The sequence below is a fragment of the Galeopterus variegatus genome, unplaced genomic scaffold, assembly GCF_000696425.1.
Source record: "Galeopterus variegatus unplaced genomic scaffold, G_variegatus-3.0.2 Scaffold95, whole genome shotgun sequence".
Lineage (NCBI taxonomy): Eukaryota > Metazoa > Chordata > Mammalia > Dermoptera > Cynocephalidae > Galeopterus > Galeopterus variegatus.
The window spans coordinates 641063-660494 of NW_007726206.1; the positions used below are offsets into that span (position 1 = coordinate 641063).

Genomic DNA, 19432 nt, shown 5'->3' on the forward strand with positions numbered 1-19432 from the left:
AGACTTGACCCCCACGGAGGCCACTGGTGATCTGGATGAGAGCATTTTTAAGAGGGTGAAGAGAGAATGGGAGGAGAGGAATTGGGAGGAGAGAGGGGAGGAGGGAGAGAGGGCAGAGGGGAGTTGAAGATAGAATGCATAGATTCTCTTATAAGGAGCTCTGCTATATATGGGAAGCAGGGAATGGGGCAGGAGCCAGAGGGGGATGTGGGTCAAGAGTGTTTTGTGGGTTTCTTTTCAGATGGGAGAAATGACAGCATGTTTCTATGCTGATGGGAATAACCCAGCAGAGAGGGCAATACTGACAATGCGGTAGAGAGAGAGAAAAAATTGCTGGAGAGACCTCCCCATCCTCTCCCCAACTCCAAGCCAATAGCAATTGTCCTCTTTGAAGGGGAACACAGGGGCACTGGAAATGGCACCAGGTTGGGAACAGGACATGGGTCCTGGTCTTAAACCTGACGCTTACTGGCCATGAGATTCATGCTAGCCCCTTAGCACCCAGGGCTTCGGATGTGGAAAGCAGTTCTTACGACAGCAGGGCTGCCTCCCTCCCTGGATTACAGTGGAGATCCAATGAGATTATAGGTGTGAAAGTGCTTTGTAAAACATAAAGGGTGGAACAGATGGTTGGGATTATTTTTATTATTCTAATAACACAAGGGATCATTAAACAAATTTAAGGGATTACTGTTCACTCAGCCTTTCTCGTATGTACAGCCTCCCTGCGTAGCTCATACACTTGCTGTGACCTGATCCTCATGAAGCCAAGTAAACTCTGTGGATGCAAATCCTCCTCCAGCTCTCCACCAGCCCCATCTGCCCTGGCTTGACCCCTCTTCTGTCCCTGGCAAACGTTGCCCTTGGAGGCCTCCAGACGCTATTGCCCAGGCTTGCTCATCTGAATGAATGTGGTCCTCCTCTTCCTTTCCTGATAGCCCAATTCCCCGCCCCGTGCTTTTAATGGAAACTTTTCTTTAGAAGGTCTTGCCTCAAGGGAAGAGCACCGGTCCAGGAGCCAAGAGGGGATAGTGCCTTAGGGTGACTAGCCATCCTAGTTTGCCCAGGATTTAGGGGTTTCCCAAGAAGTGGGACTCTCAATGCTGAACCTGGGAAAGTCCCAGGTGGGTTGGGATAACTTGGTCATCCTACTCTTGACCAAGGCCACACTTAGTTGATTGGCCATTATCTTGCCAGGAAATCTTGGACAAATCACTTAACTTCTCTGGAATTCAGTTTTCCCATCTGTGAGAGGAGAGCTTAGGATTTTACTAGATCCCTTTTTAGTCCCTTCCAGCTCTCAAGTTCCAAGCCTGGAAGTCACATATTCATTCCACAGTATAAACTGAGGGCTACTATGTACCACGCCCTGTGCGCTTCCTGTTGGCCGTGGCACCCAGGCATGCAGCATGGTACCTCACACACAGCAGGTGCTCACTAAAGACCTGTTGAAATGACAAATGAACCTACTACACCCCCACTCCCAGCTTGATTCCCATCCAAATCCCCCAAAACCTCTACTCACAGTTCTGATCCACATCCTTTTTCCCATCTCAGCTCCCCCAACCAGTCACCCATGAACCTCTGGCCCCTGTGACTAAGCCAGGAACTCTGGCCACTGAGTTGAGCTGAACTCAGTGAGGGAGAGAATTTGGCCACTGCTTCTGCTGTCAATGGATTTTTACCTTGGATGACTTCCCAAGAAGACGTCACCAACACAGGCTTGCCACCTGGGTGGATCCTGGAGCACTATTGCAGTCAGGTGCTTGGAGCCCACCTGAGCAAAATGCCTGTGTTGGGCTGCTCTGGGCAGGTGTCTGTCTCTGGTGACCTCTTGTCTCCTGGATATCTGCTCCCAGCCATTCTCCACTTAGCTTCACACCCTGAGTGGGACTCTCGAGCCAGATGGTCCAGGCTCGCAGTTTGGCCCTACTACTTCCTAGGATGCTGTATAACCAGGGATATATTATTGGATATCTCTGAGCTCCAGTTTCCTCATGTTATTTTAATAACAGCAGAACCTGTCTTATAGACTTACGGTGAGGATTAAATACACATGGTGAGCTTGCTGGCGGGGTCGGGGGGAAGCAGTACTCAATAAATGTTAGCTATTACTGTTATCATAACCATAATCATCATCACCAACACTCCGCTTGGTGAGAACAGCAAAGAACAAGCTCAGTCTGAAAGTGTCTCTCTCTTTCACAGGGTTCTTAGAATCTCCTTAGCTCCAAGAACCTTCCCACAAAACTATGCTGTCTACCCTAAGTGACTCATTGTACAGGCTATGAATGTATTGAAACAACACACTGTACCCCACAAAAATAAATACAAATAAAATTGAATTAAAAGAAAAAAAGACACCTTCCCAGAGTACCCCTAGGAGAGCAACTACCAACTTGGTCCACATGGCCAGGACACCCCCACTCTCCCACCCCCAAAAGCAGTGCTGACCCTCCCCAGGAGGGAGGGGTACCTCTTCCCAGCTCTGCCACTGTCTACAGCCTTCCTTCCCCTCTGCCCAGGTCAGCGGGTGTGTCTTGCAGACCAGATAGAGCTCCCTGAATGCGGCACTGAGCCTACCCCCACCTACAGGTGCTCCAAAAGGGTTCAGGGAAGAGGACTGAGAGGAAGACAGGGGTGGAGGAAGGGCCTGGCGAGATGTTCAGAAGGCAGAGAAGGCAGGGCCCCCAGGGAGCTGGCCACACTCACCAACGTAAACACACATGCTCCCAGCGCAGCATAAACGGCGTGGAGCCAGGGCACCTGTGGGAAGAGGCAAAGTATGCTTAGGGATGGCAAGAAGGGGCAGAGGGTGGGGAGGAGGGCCCTGTCCAGAGGATGGAGGATGTGGGGTATCTCTCCCCAGCTCTCCCTAAGAAGCCTCGGGACTGAGTGGGGTCCTTAATTCTGTGAGCTCACGGTGGGTGGGGGGAACCCAGGATAGGAGTGATCATGGAGGTACTGAGCCCCGGGGGGTGGTGGGGAGCTCCCAACTGAGCTGGTACTTCTTCCCTTAACATGTAGCCCCAGGCTCAGGCTGCGTGAAGGTGACTCATCCTGTCGGGGCCCTGTCATCCTCCCAGCGTGTCTGGCTGGAAGCTGCTCCCGCCTCCCAACACACTCATCCCTGTCCAGTATGGGATCTGTCTGGTCCTCTGTCAGGGAGCTGTGGCTCTGCCTTGGGGACAAGAGGCTCAGGTGGAAGGGGACAAAGATTTGAACTCAGGGATGTGGGGGGGGCATCTGGAGTCTTTGCGAATTGTGCATGATGGGCTTGCCTGCGGAGGCTGGAATAATACCCCCTCCCAGCCTCTGCTCCCCTAGGTCTCAGTCTCAGGAGCACCCAGCTGTGTGTGGAAACCCTGCAAGAAGTGCCATACCAGCCGCACCCTCTGTGGGGCCCTCCCCCAGAAGATTCCTGGAAACAAAGGCATCCCATCAGTCTGACCTGGATCAATAAAGAGTTCTTTGAAGTTCTTGGGGCCCTTTCCTGTAACCCCCCTCCCCACCCTAGATACACAGCGGGCCCCCAGGCCAGCTCCGGCCCCTCCCTTCGTCAACAGGATCTTGGGAAGAGCCAAGGATATGCCAGAACCAATCCTGATGTCCTGGACTGGGAGCCAAATACCCGTAGGCTGGGGCTGGGCAGGATGGAGATGGGAGTGAGGGATACTGCTCCCAGCCCCGGCAGAAAGGGACGATGGGAGACCATGTACCCAGTGTGGCTAAGATAAGCACTGAGTCCCCAGCAATAGTCCAACAGTTCATGTGTGGTGTTCCCAGAATTCCAACCTCAAGGCCCTCCTGTGATGCCCTCAATCTGCTCCCTTCTCAGTGTGGCCTGAGCATCTGCACAGTCCCAGCTAGACTTCCCCAGGGCAGGCTGGACACTCCAAAAGACCTGAGATTTGGCCAGCCAGCCTGTGGATGCTCTAATGGGTGAGGGTGTGCTTCAAGCCCCACGGCCCAACCTTGCCGGCCAGATTCTGCCTCTTTGAACTTGGCTGATCCCCCAGCAGGCCTTCCTCAAGACCCCTCTGGGCCTGGTGGGCCTGGGCCCCAGGGAGTCCCAGTGCTTCCTCCCCTGCCCCACGGGGGCCAGGGGGGTTTAAATGCTCCATGCCCTCCCCTCAGCCTCACCTCCACCCTACAGGGGAGGGTGGAAAAGGTGAAGCCGGATGTGGCTCCTGGAGCCGGCCAGGTGCCCGGGCCTACCAAGAAAAGCTTCCTTGTTTGCTTACGCTGCCAACACGCCAGGCAGGGGCCACGAGGGCTAGACAGGATGGCAGGCTGTGGGGCTTTGGCTCGGGGCCTTCCCTGGGTGCAGGAGGGAACGGTCCCCTCGGGCGGCGGGCCCTCTCCTCCCTCCCCGCGGGGCCTGTGGGGAGCCGGAGACTCACGTATTGGAAGGGCAGGAGGATAGCTAGGATGAGTCCGCTGAAGAAAAGAGTCATGAGCAGCACGAAGAGCACACCCTGGCAGGAGGTGAAGTCAAACTGCGGGAACAGGGCGGGAGTCAGTGTGCTGGCTGGAGACTGGGGCTCCCCCAGAGCCCCGGCATTCCCCTTCTCCCTACCAGGTGGCCTCCCCAGACCCAGCGCACCCCCTTTACCTCTCCCCAGCCGTGGATCCACGCTTGGACCCCCCACCCCGGGTGCCTTCCCCGGCTCAGCCTCAGCCAGGGGGTCCCTTCCCACAGGTCCCAGAGCTGACCTTGGTCTGGAAGCTGAAGAGGGTGACCGAGAGGCAGACAAGGGCCGTGATCCCCAGGCACAGCAACACAGATGTGGTGTTGTAGTAACTGAAAACCGTCAGGCCAAGGGGTCAGCTTCTGGGTAGGGCTCCTGGCCTTCCCAGCATGACCTCTGGCCCCAACCCTTTCCCAGGATCCGCCCTGTCTCCTTCCCCAGCCTTTCCGCTGCGCCCTGCCCCTCCCAACGTGCTTAGACTCAAGATCATGTCAGAAGGATCTTGAAGAGGTGGAAGTGGAGAGGGGGAGAGGTTTGTGCTGGTGCCTGGAGGTGGTTTACAGGTAACTGCAGGATTATGAGTCTAGGGTCTTTTAAGCTGCAGCTTGAGAGGAATCACCTTGCTCCCTACCATCCCTCCCCCTGCCAACTGCCCTGGCCCTGGAGTCACTGTCCAGCTGAGTGTACCAGGAGAGGGCTCTAGGTCAATGTTGCCTGCTTGCCTGAACCCCCGTCCCCACCCACATACTCCCAGGAAGGTGTTTCAGGGCAGCTTCCTCTCTCCTTCCACCTGCTTCCTTTACCTGGACAACATCCCAGTGAGGTAGGCCATGGACAGTGTCTGCAAGGAGAAGCAAAGTGAAGGAATGTTCTAGAACTCAGACTTCAGGGCCCAGCCCGGGTCTGCGCCCCTTGTATGTACGCCCCAACTCTGAGTTTGCTTCCCCTGCACATATTTACTTTCAGGACTCGGGCCTGGCTAAGGGGTGACCCCACAGGCCAGCTTCCAGGCTCCTGTGCTAGCTGCTCCTTTCTTTCTTTCACAGTCCTGCTCTCCCCGCCTTTAAAAGACTGCCCCCCTCCCAGATCTTCTTCACCATCCATAACACTAGGATGTCTCAGACAAACCTCTTAAAAACAAAATCACAGTGGAAAGAGACAGTGGATGAGGAGTGGGAGGAGACTAAGCCCATTTGGAAAGAGGGCGGAATGTTTTTGTGGAAGAAGTGGGTGAAAACACCCCCGCCCCCTCAATGACCTCACACCGGACACCCCCAACCCAGCCTTCCTGGCTCTCAAAGCCCACCCTGCCTCCCTCCTTCTCCATCCCCTCTCAGCATCTGTGCCCAGCTCGCTCCCAGATCACTTACAAAGATGGTCAGGAGAATCAGGTTCCAGGGGAAGTGCCTCCTGGAAGGCAAGCCACAGAGTTCAGAGCAGAGTGGGGCCACCGCTGCAGGGACAGGTCTCTGCCCAACCCCCACCAAACTTCATGGAGTCTCTTCCTTCAGTCACATCCCCATGTGCCCCCATCTGTCCATCCACCCTCCCCCCATCTCAGAGGTGCCAAGTAAAGGAGGGAGGGGCAGGCCTGCTTGACAGAGGCCCAGAGAGGGATGGAGCCTTCTCAGGGGTGCACAGCACACTGGCAGCAGGCAGAGCTGGGGCCAGAACTTTCAAGATCCTGCTCATATTCTCACAAGTTGCTCCTCAGGCCATTATCATACCTGGGTCCAGAACAGCAAGCCAGGGTCAGGTAGGTCGCAAAGAATACAGCACTGCGAGGGACAGACAGATGGCAAGTCAGCCAGCCAGTCCCTCCTGAGGCCCTCTACTCAGGCTGCTGTTCATCCCACTCCTTGCCACCCTTGCCCACAGGGCAGCCAGGCAGAATGGCAGGGGGGTGGGCGGGCGAAGAGGCCACAGTCATCCTGGTACCTGGCAATGGGCAGGGTGGCGGTCCAATTCCAAAAGAGAGGAAGAGGCTAGGATGAGCCTGCTTCCAGAAACATGAAATTGTGGGTACCATGGGACAGCTTTTTTATTTTTATTTTTTATTATTATTTTTTTTTCTGAAAGATGACCGGTAAGGGGATCTCAACCCTTGGCTTGGTGTTGTCAGCACCACGCTCAGCCAGTGAGCAAACCGGCCATCCCTACATGGGATCCGAACCCGTGGCCTTGGTGTCATCAGCACCACACTCTACCGAGTGAGCCACAGGCCGGCCCATGGGACAGCTTTTTAAAAAAAAAAAAAAAAAGATGACCGGTAAGGGGATCTCAACCCTTGGCTTGGTGTTGTCAGCACCACGCTCAGCCAGTGAGCAAACCGGCCATCCCTACATGGGATCCGAACCCGTGGCCTTGGTGTTATCAGCACCGCACTCTCCTGAGTGAGCCACGGGCCGGCCCTGGGACAGCTGTTTTTGACCACCCGATCCAAAGTGGTTTCCCCAGACACTATTCTACTACTTTTAAAGCTTGTATGCAGTATTTTCTACGTGCTAGGCAGAGTTGTAAGTGCTTTAAGAATATTAACTAATATAATACCCATGAAGTATGTGTTTCATTTTACAGCTGAGGCCCAGTGAAGTCAGGTGACTTGTCCAAGGTCACACAGCTACTGTGTTGCAGAAGCAGGATTAGAACCCAGGCACTCTGGTTCCAGAGTCCTTGTTTATAATCACTACCCCACACTGCCTCATTCAGGCCCTTCTCAGCCCTTATGACTGCCATCACTGCCTGTGACAATCTTGTTACTTTAGTGTTGCTCTAGCATACTAGACTATAAGTTCAGCAAGAGCAGGGCCCCTGCCTGTCCTACCAGCACCTGGCACAAACAGGAAGTGGCTCCTGTAGAATGAATTTCTGGACCAGGTGGCCATGTCCAGTGGGAGAATGGCATCCGGATAGAGTGCTTGAGGATCAAGGATTTTCTGGAGAGCAGTGGAGGCAGAGGCCAGTCTGGGAGGGGGGAGATGAGGGCTGAGGGCCCAGGGGCAGGGCATGCTTATGCCTACCTAGGTTAGTGCCACCACCAGGGCATGGTCTCCAACTCCAGTGGGCTTTCGGCATGGCACCGCCATCCCTTCCCTATCTACTTGCCCAGTTCTCTCACTCATCCTCCACAGCAGCAATTCCAAACTTCCTCCTCCTTCCACAAACCTCCACGGCCACCTCACTCTCCCACATAGTCTGCCTGGATGGGTCCCAGACAGGTTTGGGAAGATGAGACGGGGCTCCCTTGGCTCCCTGCCTGCCGCCTGCAAACATCACATAGTGCTATGTGCCCTCCTTTCCCTCCTCCCATCCCAGGCCAATCCCCCCAGTGTGGGCTCTGGGTCCCACCCCCTCAACTGCCTGGTGATCTCCATTACTGAAACCTTCCTGCTGGTACCTCTCCTACACAAACCTCAACTGGTTTCCATCTTTAACCAACATCTTCCCCGACTCTAGCTCCTGCCACTTTACCTGTCCTCACAGCCAAGCTTCCTGAAAAAGTGGTCTCCACGCACAGTATCCTCTTTTCCATCTTCCCAACCCCCAAACCCAGCCTCAGGTCCACTTAATGAGAGCTGGTCTTGCCACATCACTATGACCTTTTTGAGTCCAATTGACACTCTCTTGGGTCCCCTCCTACCTCCCTGCCACTCCTTCTCAGTCTCTTTCCTAAATACACCTTCATTGCAGGGTCCTGTCAGGCTCGCTTCCTTCATGCTGTCCCTAGTTGGGCTCACTCATCTCCATGACTCACACATCTTTATTTTTGATCTATATTTTCCTTCTCAACCCCAGACTTGAATACTCAACTGCCTACCGTGCAGACATGGCTATTCAGAAATGCATCTGATTCAACAGGTTAGAACTGAACTCTCCATCTTTCCTGCTCCTCCTCCTGTATCCCCTTCTGCAGAGGACACCATGCACCCTCCAAGCCACCCAGCCAGAGACCTCAGCATCATCCTGCCATGCCCAATTGGTCACCTGGACCTGTTGACCTTTCTACCCAGGCAGTTTTCAAATCTGTCCTATTCCCTCCATCCCCACTACTGCCCTTTTAGGCCAGGCTCCCTTTACCTCTCTTTCTCTCTCTGGCCTGGACCCTTGCAGGAATCCATCTGGTCCCTGCCATTCATTCTCCAAGCTGCAGGCAGATCTGATCATGTGACTCCCTTGTTTAAAATTCCCAAAGACCTGGCATACCTGCGCAATCCACCCTTGCCCACCTCTCCAGCCATCTCTCCCTTCGCTCTGTCCTTCCAGTCTACCTGTCTCTTTACAACCTGCTCTGCAACCTCGAAACATGCCCACCACACTCTGCCCCTGCTGGAAACGACCAGCTGGCAAGGACACATGAGACCTGAGTTAGAGGGGCTTCCTCTGTGCTCAGCTGAAGCCTCCTTCCCCACACTCTATGGGCCAGCTCATCTGACCCCTCACCCAAGTGTAGCATCTGGGGGCCATCCTGTGACTTACTCATTTGGTATTCCCACCATCACCAATCTGGGGTCTGAACCTGGTAGGTGCTCTTTAAATATTTCTAGATGAAATGCAAGAAAACAGGGACTGCAGGGGTTGAGACAAGCTTATTGGATTTGGTGAGTAGGATTGCTGCATCTTAACCCTTTCCTACTTTTCAGTGATTATCAAATAATATGGAACTGTTGCTACAGTGATTGGGGGGTTCTGCTGGTAATGGGTGCCAGGGACCAGGGCTGCTGAACATCCTGCTCCATGCAGGACAGTAGAACCATCCTGCCCCAGTTGAGAAACACTCCGGCATCTGCTCTCCTTCATTCTTACTTGAGTCACTCGTCAGTCACTTCAACAATAATGATAATAATAATACCCTTGTCTGTGTGTATCCTGGGTGTGGGTCATGGCTCCCTGGCCAGACTGGAAGCTTCCTGAGGGCAAGGGCCTCTCTCCTTTACTCTCTGGTCTTTAGCTCCTTAACCCTCAAGACAAGGGTTTGGGAGGAAGGGCAGAGGGACCAAGGACCCATGGATTATGGTGCAGCTTTGGAGTCTCACGCCCTGCATTCACGTCCCAGCTCTGCCACTACTATCATGTGACTTTGCACAAGTTACTTAATAGCCAAGTCCCAGTTTCCTCCTTTGTAAAACAGGAATACCAGCACCACTAGCTGTTGGGAGGACTGATGAGAGAATGCAATTCAAGCATTTAGCACGGGGCCTGGCACTGGGTAGGGACTCCCTGATGGGACATGCTATTATTATAATTAGAAGCTGGATGAAGGACAGCTTCCTGGAGAGGTTCTGACCCACCTCCGCCCCAGCACTCTGGTCTCACAATTTTCCTCCTCTACCTGGGCCACCGAGCCATCATGGGTCAGTGGGAGCAATCAGACAATAAGGCAAGAACCCATAGAGGGAGATGACTGGGGCCTTGAGAAAGCCTGGGCAAAGGGGGTGAGGTTGTGGGGGGAGGCCGGCATCCCAGAGCACAGAGAATGAGTCACAGAAGAAGTAAGGGAACAACTGATTTGTACAGAAGAGCCTCAGCCCCAGGGCCTGGGCCAGAGCCAAAGTCTGTTTACAGAGTGTCAGGACAGGGAGTAAGGCTCAGGTGAAGGCTAGCACCCAAACCCAATGCCTTCCCCCAGCATGTCCTGCTCCAGGACACAGGCCTGGGCCCTGAGGGAGGCAGCAGAGCATAAAAGGTACGTGCATGGGTGTCGCCATCAGAAAGCCCTGGGTTCCTATCCTGACTATGATGCTTAAGAAGCAATGACTTCTCTCTGAGCCTCAATTTTCTCATCTGTAGAATGGGCCTAATAATAGTACCTGCCTGGCAGGGTTATTGAAAGGACCCAAATAAAAATATGTAATACAGCACAGTGCTTCACATGTAGAAAAAGGGCTGTTTTATTTTTATTGCTATTACTGTTATTCTGAAAGGAAGAGACTAGGACAGAGCCCTCAGGACAGAGCCTTGGTGTGTTGGAGGAGGTGAGACCCACTAGGACTCAGACACGAGGCAGACTCAGGGGCAGGATGGAGAGGGTCGAGGGGCGTGGAGGCGGAAGTGCATGGCAGAACCCCAGGCAGGCTTTCTAGAGGAAAGGGCAGCAGCCTGGTGGTGGAACTCCCAAGGAGCTTTAATGCTTTGTGACACCCATGAAAATCACAGAGTCCATACCCACTTATGACTTCACTCGGTCTGAACCCACCCCTGAGCCAGAGAGAACATCTCTGTTTTCTGCCTAGAGATGTTGAGGAGGGACTCCATATGTTGCCACTCAAAGGTCAGATTCTCATGCTCCATCCCTCCCAATCCCTGCACACCTCCCCCGCCACACACAATGGAGGGGACTCTGCCCTCACTTCCTGAGTCAGCTCATTCCTGGCCTGCCCCCTGCCACCATCTGCTCAGGGCAGAGTCCCACAGACCCTCCCACAGAAGGCCCAGAGAGGGACCCAAGGACTCCATTCCTGAGCTCTCAGGGGGCCTGAGGCAGCCAGGCAGTGCTGACGTGCAAGGAGCCATGCCAACCTGCCATGTGGGCTGGCCCTGGGCACTCCTTGGGGCCTCATTAGCTTTACCATATAGTGCCTCCCAGTTCCCCCAGACACATGCCTCCCTGCCTGCCTGCAGACAGGCCCTCCATCCTGTGCCCTAGGAAAGGCTCTGGGTGTTAATGTCTCCTCCCCTGGCACCTCCAGCTTGAAGAGCCAGCTCTGCTCCTTCGAGGAGCCCCAGAGGCCAGGATGAGTCTCCTCACTGTCAGCCTTTGTCTGGTTTGTGTTAACTCTGGACCCAACTGAGAGACTGCTCTGGGCTCAGGGAGGTTCAGGGGGTTTGGGGTTAAACCCACCTCCCCACCAGATCCCTATCCAGGGACAGGCCTGGGACAGCCTCAGTATGCAAGCTCCCTAGCCATGCAGAGCCTCGACCCCATAAGGCCCCACTGCTCCCCAAGGTTCCCCTACATGGAGCCCTCACATGCACTTTCGCCCTTTGCTTTTCCTTGAGCCACCCCTCTCCTGGAAATGCTGTCCCCAGTCCTCTTGGCCCACCCTTTGAGGTGCACCTGCTGATGTGGGCTGAGTGCTCTGGCTTGCTGGGCACCCTCCTCTCTTCTCCCTCCCCCCTCCTCCCTCCTTTGAACACTGCATCTTCACCTTTGCCCTTGGCCACATACCGTCTGCCACCTCCCTGAACAGGTCTCCTCCCCAGCAGCCCCCACACATGGCAGGGTCACAGTGGCTGCTGACAGAGACTGGCAAGAGCAGTTCTGTTCTGAGCCCCAGGGGGGAGGGGGTTCTGGCCTGGAATTATCCAGAATGACTCCTAAATACCCAGAAAAGAGGGTCAGAATCACCTACACCTTCAAATCTCTTCTCCCAAGTTACCTGCCATCTTCCTTAAAGAATATAGGACAAGCAGGAGCCAAGTGGCTATGGGCTGAAGGGAGGCTGCCAGACAGAGAGATTAAGAGCGCAAACCTTGGGCTGGCCCATGGCTCACTCAGGAGAGTGTGGTGCTAACACCAAGGCCATAGGTTCGGACCCCTATATAGGGATGGCCGGTTAGCTCACTGGGTGAGTGTGGTGCTAACAACACCAAGTCAAAGGTTAAGATCCCCTTACCCACTATCTTTAAAAAAAAAAAAGAGTGCAAGCCTTAACCTGAATCCTGGATTTGAATCCCAGCTCCACCACTGACTAGTTGTGTGACCTTGGGCAAATTACTCAACCTCTCTGAACCTTGGTTTTCTGAGGCAATCGTACCTAGTAGATTTGAGGATCAAATGCAATACTACACATCGAGCACACAGAACAATGCCGAGCCCTCACTAGGCACTCTTTAAGTGGTAGCTATTATGATTAATAGTTCATAAGCATTAATAACAACATTGTTAATGAGAGTAGCAACATGATCGTTAGTGTGGGTCAAGGTGTTCCAACCCCCTATTCCCTTAGGGCCAAGGTCTGGGTCTCTCCAGCCATGGCCCCAGCCCCACCATTCCCAACTTGTGCAGGCACCGGAACATAACCCGTCTCGCCTCTGCCCGATCAGATTGAAACATCCCAGAAAGGTCCTTCTGGCCATGCTCTGAAGCCAGCAGAATGGGGCAGGGCTGGGGCGGGATCTGTGAGGACAGTCCCTATGGGGTAAGGGGAAGCCATGGGCTTGAATTCTGTAAACAGAGATACAGACATTCCCTCCTCTGCCATTAAGCCTTCTCTGGGAAGAGAACTGGGATGGGGGTATACTTACTAGGATGCCCAGTACCAGCCTGGGTTGGCCTGGACATAGTCCTTAACAGGGTCACTGCAGAGAAGAGAGAGAGAGTTAGAATTCACCCTATGTTTCTATTTCTGGTTCAACATCTGCATCTGCTCCAAACAGTTCACAAGAGGAAGAAGGAGGGATGCAGCTCCTGGTGTCCCAGCCCACAGTCCCAGGCTGGACCTGGGGGTGCCTGAGGGTGTGGCTGGTAGACCAGAGAGGAACAAATGCCTCACGGACACCCGCAGGCCCAGAAGTCACCCCAGGTCCACACCACACTGCATGAGGACTCCTCGCCCCATGCACTCTCTGAGGTTTTTCCCCACCTGAAGAGGCCCACTGCCCCACACAAATCTCTCCAGGCAAACATTCCAAGAGAAGTCTGATTGTGGGGCCCCCTGTCCCAGGCCTGGCCATGCCCATCCCTGGAAGGTGCTGGTCCACATCAGCAACTCACCAGAAAGTAAAGAGAGCCACGACACTCAAGGTCACCAGCAGCTGGATCAGCAGGATGGTATAGACCTGGGGGTAGAAGGGAGTTCTGCTCAGCTTGGGGAGCCCTGTTTGAGGTTAAGTAGACTCAGGCCTCCAGTAAGGCTCAGGAAGACCCCAGCCTCCCAGTGACTCAACCGACTCTCCAGACCCACATCCTGTGCACTCCACCTTCCTTCTTAGGGGTCACTGGAATGGATCCAGGACAAAGCAAAAGGGGAGCCAGATCCCAGGCCCACAGGGGAAGGGCCCACAGCATCCGGGGAGAAGAGACAATGTACTTAGGCATAGCAGGGGGCACTGGGGGAGACCTAAGGAAGCATTTCCCAATAGGTGCTGTCAGCTGGGATTACAAGAGAGGCAGGGAGGATGGTTTCCGCAGGCAGAGGGCTGGGCCAGGGGCTCCCCACAAGAGGCTCCCCACACTAAACCCCCAAGTCCCAGAGAGCTGGGGAAAGGCAGTTACCTTTCTGACAAAGACTCGGCGAACCTTCTGATCATCCCAACTGAAGGTGGTGAAGAGTTCCTGGTCTCCGTTGGGGAAACCGTGATCATATCTGGAGCTGCTGCCTGGGTGGGCAGGTGCAAAGCCATGAGGCTCCCCACATGCTGAAATACTGCCCCCAACAGCCACCTGCTCAGAGCTGCCTTTTTGTAAAACTGCCTCTCTGGAGCTGCTAAAGTCTTTCTCTCCAGCCCCATTATCAAACACCTCACCCCAGTCACCCCCAGATCTCTCTCCCTTGTCATTTCTTGCTTTTCCCGCTCTGGGTCCTGGGAATAATCCGTCATCTCCTCTGCCTTTCCCTCCACTCTGACCAGGGCTCCCGGGAGGCCAACCTCTACCATACAAATGTGGCCCTTCCATCTGTGTCCCCCATGCCCCTCCCTGGACACTCTGGCTCCCTTGTGGCCAAAGATCAGAAAGGGACAGCCTCTCTCTCTGGGCTGCCCTTGGGGTGGGAGCTGGGGACTGGTCGAATGTGGTGGATCTACTGGTGCTCCAGCTGGAAGCCAGGGCTAGGGGGCTGAAGTGGAAATAACACCACAGCAAGGATTAGAAGTGGGAGTGGGGGTGAAGCTTCAGGGCATGGTCCTAGAACTCAGGCTTTTGGAAGGGCTTGGACTCCACATTCAAACAGACCCACGGGTGGATACCTCCTCTAGGACTAACTAGCTGTGTAAACTTGAGCAAGTCACCAGCCTTCTCTGAGCTTCTGATATGGGCCCATGATACCCACCTCATAGGGACCCAACAAGATAAAAATGAAAGCCCGTGGCTCTGTGCCTGGCAGGGACTACACTGCCTTCTCCCTTGTGTCTCCCCTGAGGGCCATTTCCAAGTCCTCAAATGTGTTCCCTCCATTCCCCTCCACTGTCCCCACCAGGTCTCCATGATCTCCTTGACCCTTACCCCCACCCTCAGCATTAGCCTTCGTCTTAGTCTTTCAAAGCTGACCATGACACTGCCCTACTTTGAGCTCTTTGATGGCTCCCTACTGCCCTTCACTCAAGTTCAAGTTCTGTTACAAAGCCTTCACTGCCTCCCTGAGCAGGCCCCTCCAGCCCCACTGCACATTCCTCCCTCCCACTTTTCTCAGCCTGAGTGTATTTTTTCAGCCATGTGCTCTCTTGCCTCTGGGCCCCTACACATTCCATTCTTTCAGCCTTGAATGCTCATTTCCCTGCCTCTGCACCCGGCTAACTTATGCCCACCCTTCATGACTCAGTGTGGATACCCCTTCCTCCAGGAAGCCTTCCCTGACTGTCAGGTGGGTTAGATGAGCTGCCTGGACCTCTATCATAGCATGTGGGTCACTGTGTGGTAGTCGTCTTTAACTTGTCTAGTTGGTCAGCTCTGTGAGGGTAGAGATCCAGCAGATCTTGCAAATCAACGCATCCCCCAATATGATCTCAGAGATGGACACTGTGCCTGGCACACACTTAGTAAACATTTGGTCACATGCTGACGGAAAGGCGCTGCCTTCCTGCCTTGACAGTTCCTTGGAAAACATCCTTTAAGACAGCCAGTCCTAGCAACCAAGATATGGAAAATGAGGAAGGGGGAGAGAGGTAGACCCACTGCAAACATGGGTCCTGAAGACCTTCACCCTCTTATCTTTCACTCCTCCTCCATGTCCTGTCTACATCCTCTGCCAAAACCTGAATGTCGAGGCCACAGAGGGGGAGAAAAGGAGAAGGAAAGCAGTCCTGTGGGGGTCTGGGGCAGTGAGAAGCGCTCCCGCAAACACCACACCTTCATTGGCCTTCCAGTAGGTCGCAGTGGAGTGAGTCTTCAGGGCTTCAGGGAAAGGGGGTTTGTGGTGGGAGGTGTGGGCCATGGTGGCCACTCCCCATGAGCAGAGGCTCTGTCTGGGGCATTGTCCCTGGGATCCCTTCTAGAATTCCGCTGGGGGTGGGGCTGGGGTGAGGTTGATAAAGTGGGGGAGGGGAGATTGAGGGGCAGCTGAGGGAGGCTGAAGGGCAGAGGATTTAATAGGGGGCCCTTCCTTACAGCTTGTGGGAAGCCGTATGTTCCCAGCCCCGAAGTAAATCTCCCAAAGGCTGCTCAGCTCCACAGAGGAGCTCCCACTGACTGGGATTCTTGGTCTCCGAGGAGCTGGCATCAGCCTGGGTAGATGCCTGTGAATTATGCCAGCTGAGGGATGCTGAGGCTGGGATTCACACACCTTCCCCACATCGTGCCCTCCTGCTCCCAGGAAAGGCTTGGGAAAGGGAAGAGACAAGCAGGCTGATCATAAGGTGGATCCCCAGACCTGTAGCCCCCAACAACCCTGGCACTTCCATGAGGACCTGTCCCCACTAAGGTTTCAGATCAGCCAATCCAGTGACCAGCCGCAGCCTCATACTGCCCTTTCTGAGTCCTCTGACCCCACCCTCACCCCTTCTCTGCAGCTCTTTCTTCTAGGAGAGCTTTTCTAGACTATCCCCTGGCTTTTCTTCCCCATCTGCCCCCTCCATTCACCTTGGCTTGCTGGCTTGAAAAAATCTCCTCTTCCCTGTCCGAGAGCACCCTGATGACAGACGTTGTATCTCTCCCCTTTCATGGAATCTTCTTTGACCTACCCTCAGGACAGTCCTCCAAATCCTAAGCTTTTGACAACACAGTCACATACAACCACCACACAGACATCTTTCTGGGCAACTTCCTCCTACCCAGGTCTTCCATCTGGGTCTACCACTCCCCCTGATGCACCAGCCTCCAGGAGCTGAGAGACTTACTGGGGTCCACATAGGCCCAGCTAGGGTGGAGAGGCACAGCCGTGGGGGCTGGGGGGAAGGCCCCCGCTTTCAGCCCCTCCCCAGAGGTGGCCTCCTCATAGGAAGGTGGGGCCGAGGGCACTGCTGGAGCCTCCTTCTTCTCTCCATTTGCCTGCTGCTGCCCCGCGGTCGCGGTCCCGGGGGCCTTGTTAGCCACGGAGAGCTGTGGAGTAGAGGCAGAGAGAGACGGTCACCAGGGAAAGGGAGCTTCCAACTCCTCACCAGTCCCTCAGTTCCTGGAACTTCCATGGGTACTTCCTCACTGCACTAGGAAGGGCAGGAGTGCAGACAAGGATCTCCCTATTTCATAGGTGACAGAACCGAGTTCCAGGAGGGTCAGGGCTAGCAGGGGCACAAGTGGAGCTGGGTTAAGAAATGAGGAACGAGAATATTCTTAGGAGTGCCCACCATTGGTGGTCACTGTCCCTGGGGCAGGGACTGGGTGCCTATGGTTCCATTGATTCCCTGGGGTCCACAGAAGGGCTTGACACATAGTAGGCCCTCAAAAATATTATTGAATGAAAGGTTCTCTCATTGAATCTTTCTGCCACCTTGCCAGTTGTATTTTTTTTTAGTTTTATAACCATTTTGTTAAGCTATAATTCACATACTATAAAATTGAGTCATTTAAAGTGTACAATTTAATATATTTTTTAGTGTATTCACAGAGTTGTGCAACTATAACAAGTTGTATTTTGACGCCTGTGTTTAAATGCGGGAACTGAAGATCAGAGAGGAAGAGTGTAACTTGTCCAAGGTCACACAGCCACATGTGGCCCACTGGATGGCAGGACCTAGGCACCGTCCACTGGGACTGGCCTCCTTCTGGGCTGGGAGTGACACAAGGCGAGCGGGGACGGGGAGAGAAGGGCAAAAGAAAGGGAGGAGGAGAGGGAGAAAGGAGAAAAGACAAAGGGGGCTGCAGGGTGAGGACGGGCAAGAGGCTCCTGGCTGAGGGTCCCATTCTGCCTCATCCTATTGGAACCTCAGCCTGTCCCCCAAACCAGAATGGAATCACAGAATGTCCCTGCTGGAAGGGACCTCAGAAGACAGTGATTAGTCTCTTCCTTCACTTAGCAGATGAGGAAACTGAGGACCAGAGGGAAATGTGGCAGGTTGAAAACTCAAGTCCATTTACACCCAGACATGCCCCCTGCCCCGCAATGGACTTGTTTAGCTTTGATGTACAGTTTAGCCTGTGAGGACCTGAATCATGCAGCCAGAGAAAGAAAGATTGGGGTGGGGCTGGTATGAAAACTGAAACGGCAACAAAAGGACTGAACCTCAGAAAGTGGGATTTAAGTCTGATTCCAAAAAGAATGTGTTAAACCTGAAGAGACTTTGAGGGAGGCTGCAGATTCCTCCTTTGCAGGGCGAGTCCAGCTGAGGCAGCCCAGAGACAGGCAAGCACCAGAAGATTTCTAGTCCTTTCCACCCCCAGAAAGCCTATGACAAGCCGGGAGCAAGGGGCAGAGGAGGCAGGGATGGGACATTCACCCCACGACAGGAAGCGGCGTCAGCGAAGTGACTGGTGGGGGTGGGCAGTGGAAGGAGAGGCTCAGCAGAACCCTGCCCGTGCTGAACACTGCCCAGGCCCCTTGGGCAGGGACTTTGAGCCCAGGCCTGTGGGAATGCTTCCCTCCCACTCCTCAACCCCCTTCATCACCCAGACCAGAAGGGTCATGCCCAGGAAAATCCATTTCAGCCCCCACCCTGCAACTCAGCTCCTTGGAGCATTCTGGGCCCTGTCCCACCCTCCAACACATATACAACATTCCCAAGGGAGGTCTGACCAATTGGCAGGAGGTGGTTTCACCCAATGACATCATTTTGAGGCCTGAAGAGCTTAAAATCAGGGAGGGGAGGGTCCGAGGGCCCAGGGAAGGATGCTATTGGCTCTGAGGCTCATCTCTGGGAGAAGAGGGAGTGTAGGGGAGGTCCCTCTCCCATTTTCTCTGCCCAATCCTTAGCACCCCCAAGCAGAGGGCCAGAGGACCCTCCCCCTTTGCCCCAGGCCCTAGTGGTTGTATAATTCCACAGGCTGTTGATGTTACATAACCCTACTTGGCCTGCCAAGTCTCTGCCCCAGCCCCTCCCCTACAATTCAGGACTAAAACTGGAAAAAAAGAGTCGTTTTATCCAGTCCCATACAGTCCCATGCCTGGCCAAAACAAAAACAAAAATTAGAGCATCCTGATGCAGGGTTGCCATAGTAACTCCATAGGGGTTGTATCCAGATATCCAGATGTGGAATAACGACAGGGACTTGGGGCCGGGGGTGGGGGGGAGATCTGCGGAGGGTGGGAAAGATGAGCATAAAGTGGTTGGGTTTGGGATTGGAGCGTTGGCTCCTAGGGGGGTGCTGGACAGGCACTGCCCCCCGGCTCACCCTGGCATGCATATGCACACGCCCAGACGCACAGTCACACTGGACTCCCAGGCTGAGTCTTAAGGGCGCCTGTGAAGGGTCTTGGGACGCCAAAGCATGGGTGGAAGGGAGAAAGAGGAGGAAAGGTGAGCCTGTGAGCTCGAAGAGGCCCCAGTCCATTCCTGGAAATGAGCGTTTTGGTCCTCTGACTTCAGCAAGGACCACTGAGGACCTTCGCACCAGGGCAGGGGAGGATGCTTAGAGTGGTCCAGAGAGCTTGCTTAGGTGACAGGGAGACGGGAGCCTGGAGGATGGAGGATGGTGCAGGCGGGGGAGATGCCGGTACCTTTCCCTGGGTCATGATGCCGTCTCTCGGGGAAGGGGTCCCTGAGGCAGGGGCGGCCGCCTGGGTCACCGCAGCCTGCCTGCGTCTCTTCCTTCCTCCGCGTGGGTTCTAGCAACATCCACTGCAGCCGGGCCAGGCGGACCGGAGCGTACCATCTGGGCGCGGGGGGAGAAGGGGGCCGGGCCTGGGAGGATGTTGCAGAGGACGCTGCGGATT

General features: G+C 54.5%; 1 protein-coding gene across 2 annotated transcripts in view; it reads right to left on the minus strand.

Moving 5' to 3' along the window:
- The window catches only part of FAIM2 (Fas apoptotic inhibitory molecule 2), a 32044-nt gene extending 12626 nt beyond the window's left edge, over window positions 1-19418 (minus strand). The window contains exons 1-11 of one of the 2 annotated variants that reach the window (XM_008582926.1): window positions 19217-19418; window positions 16464-16665; window positions 13687-13790; window positions 13186-13250; window positions 12717-12770; window positions 6200-6250; window positions 5843-5882; window positions 5276-5313; window positions 4717-4804; window positions 4404-4499; window positions 2713-2766 (exon numbers count right to left, since the gene is read on the minus strand). In XM_008582926.1, the coding sequence (XP_008581148.1) occupies window positions 2713-2766; window positions 4404-4499; window positions 4717-4804; window positions 5276-5313; window positions 5843-5882; window positions 6200-6250; window positions 12717-12770; window positions 13186-13250; window positions 13687-13790; window positions 16464-16665; window positions 19217-19231 (807 nt within the window). In that variant the 5' untranslated portion in view covers window positions 19232-19418. The remainder of the gene's footprint in view (window positions 1-2712; window positions 2767-4403; window positions 4500-4716; window positions 4805-5275; window positions 5314-5842; window positions 5883-6199; window positions 6251-12716; window positions 12771-13185; window positions 13251-13686; window positions 13791-16463; window positions 16666-19216) is intronic. The other variant, XM_008582935.1, reaches the window with a different exon arrangement.
- Window positions 19419-19432: the final 14 nt, after the last annotated feature.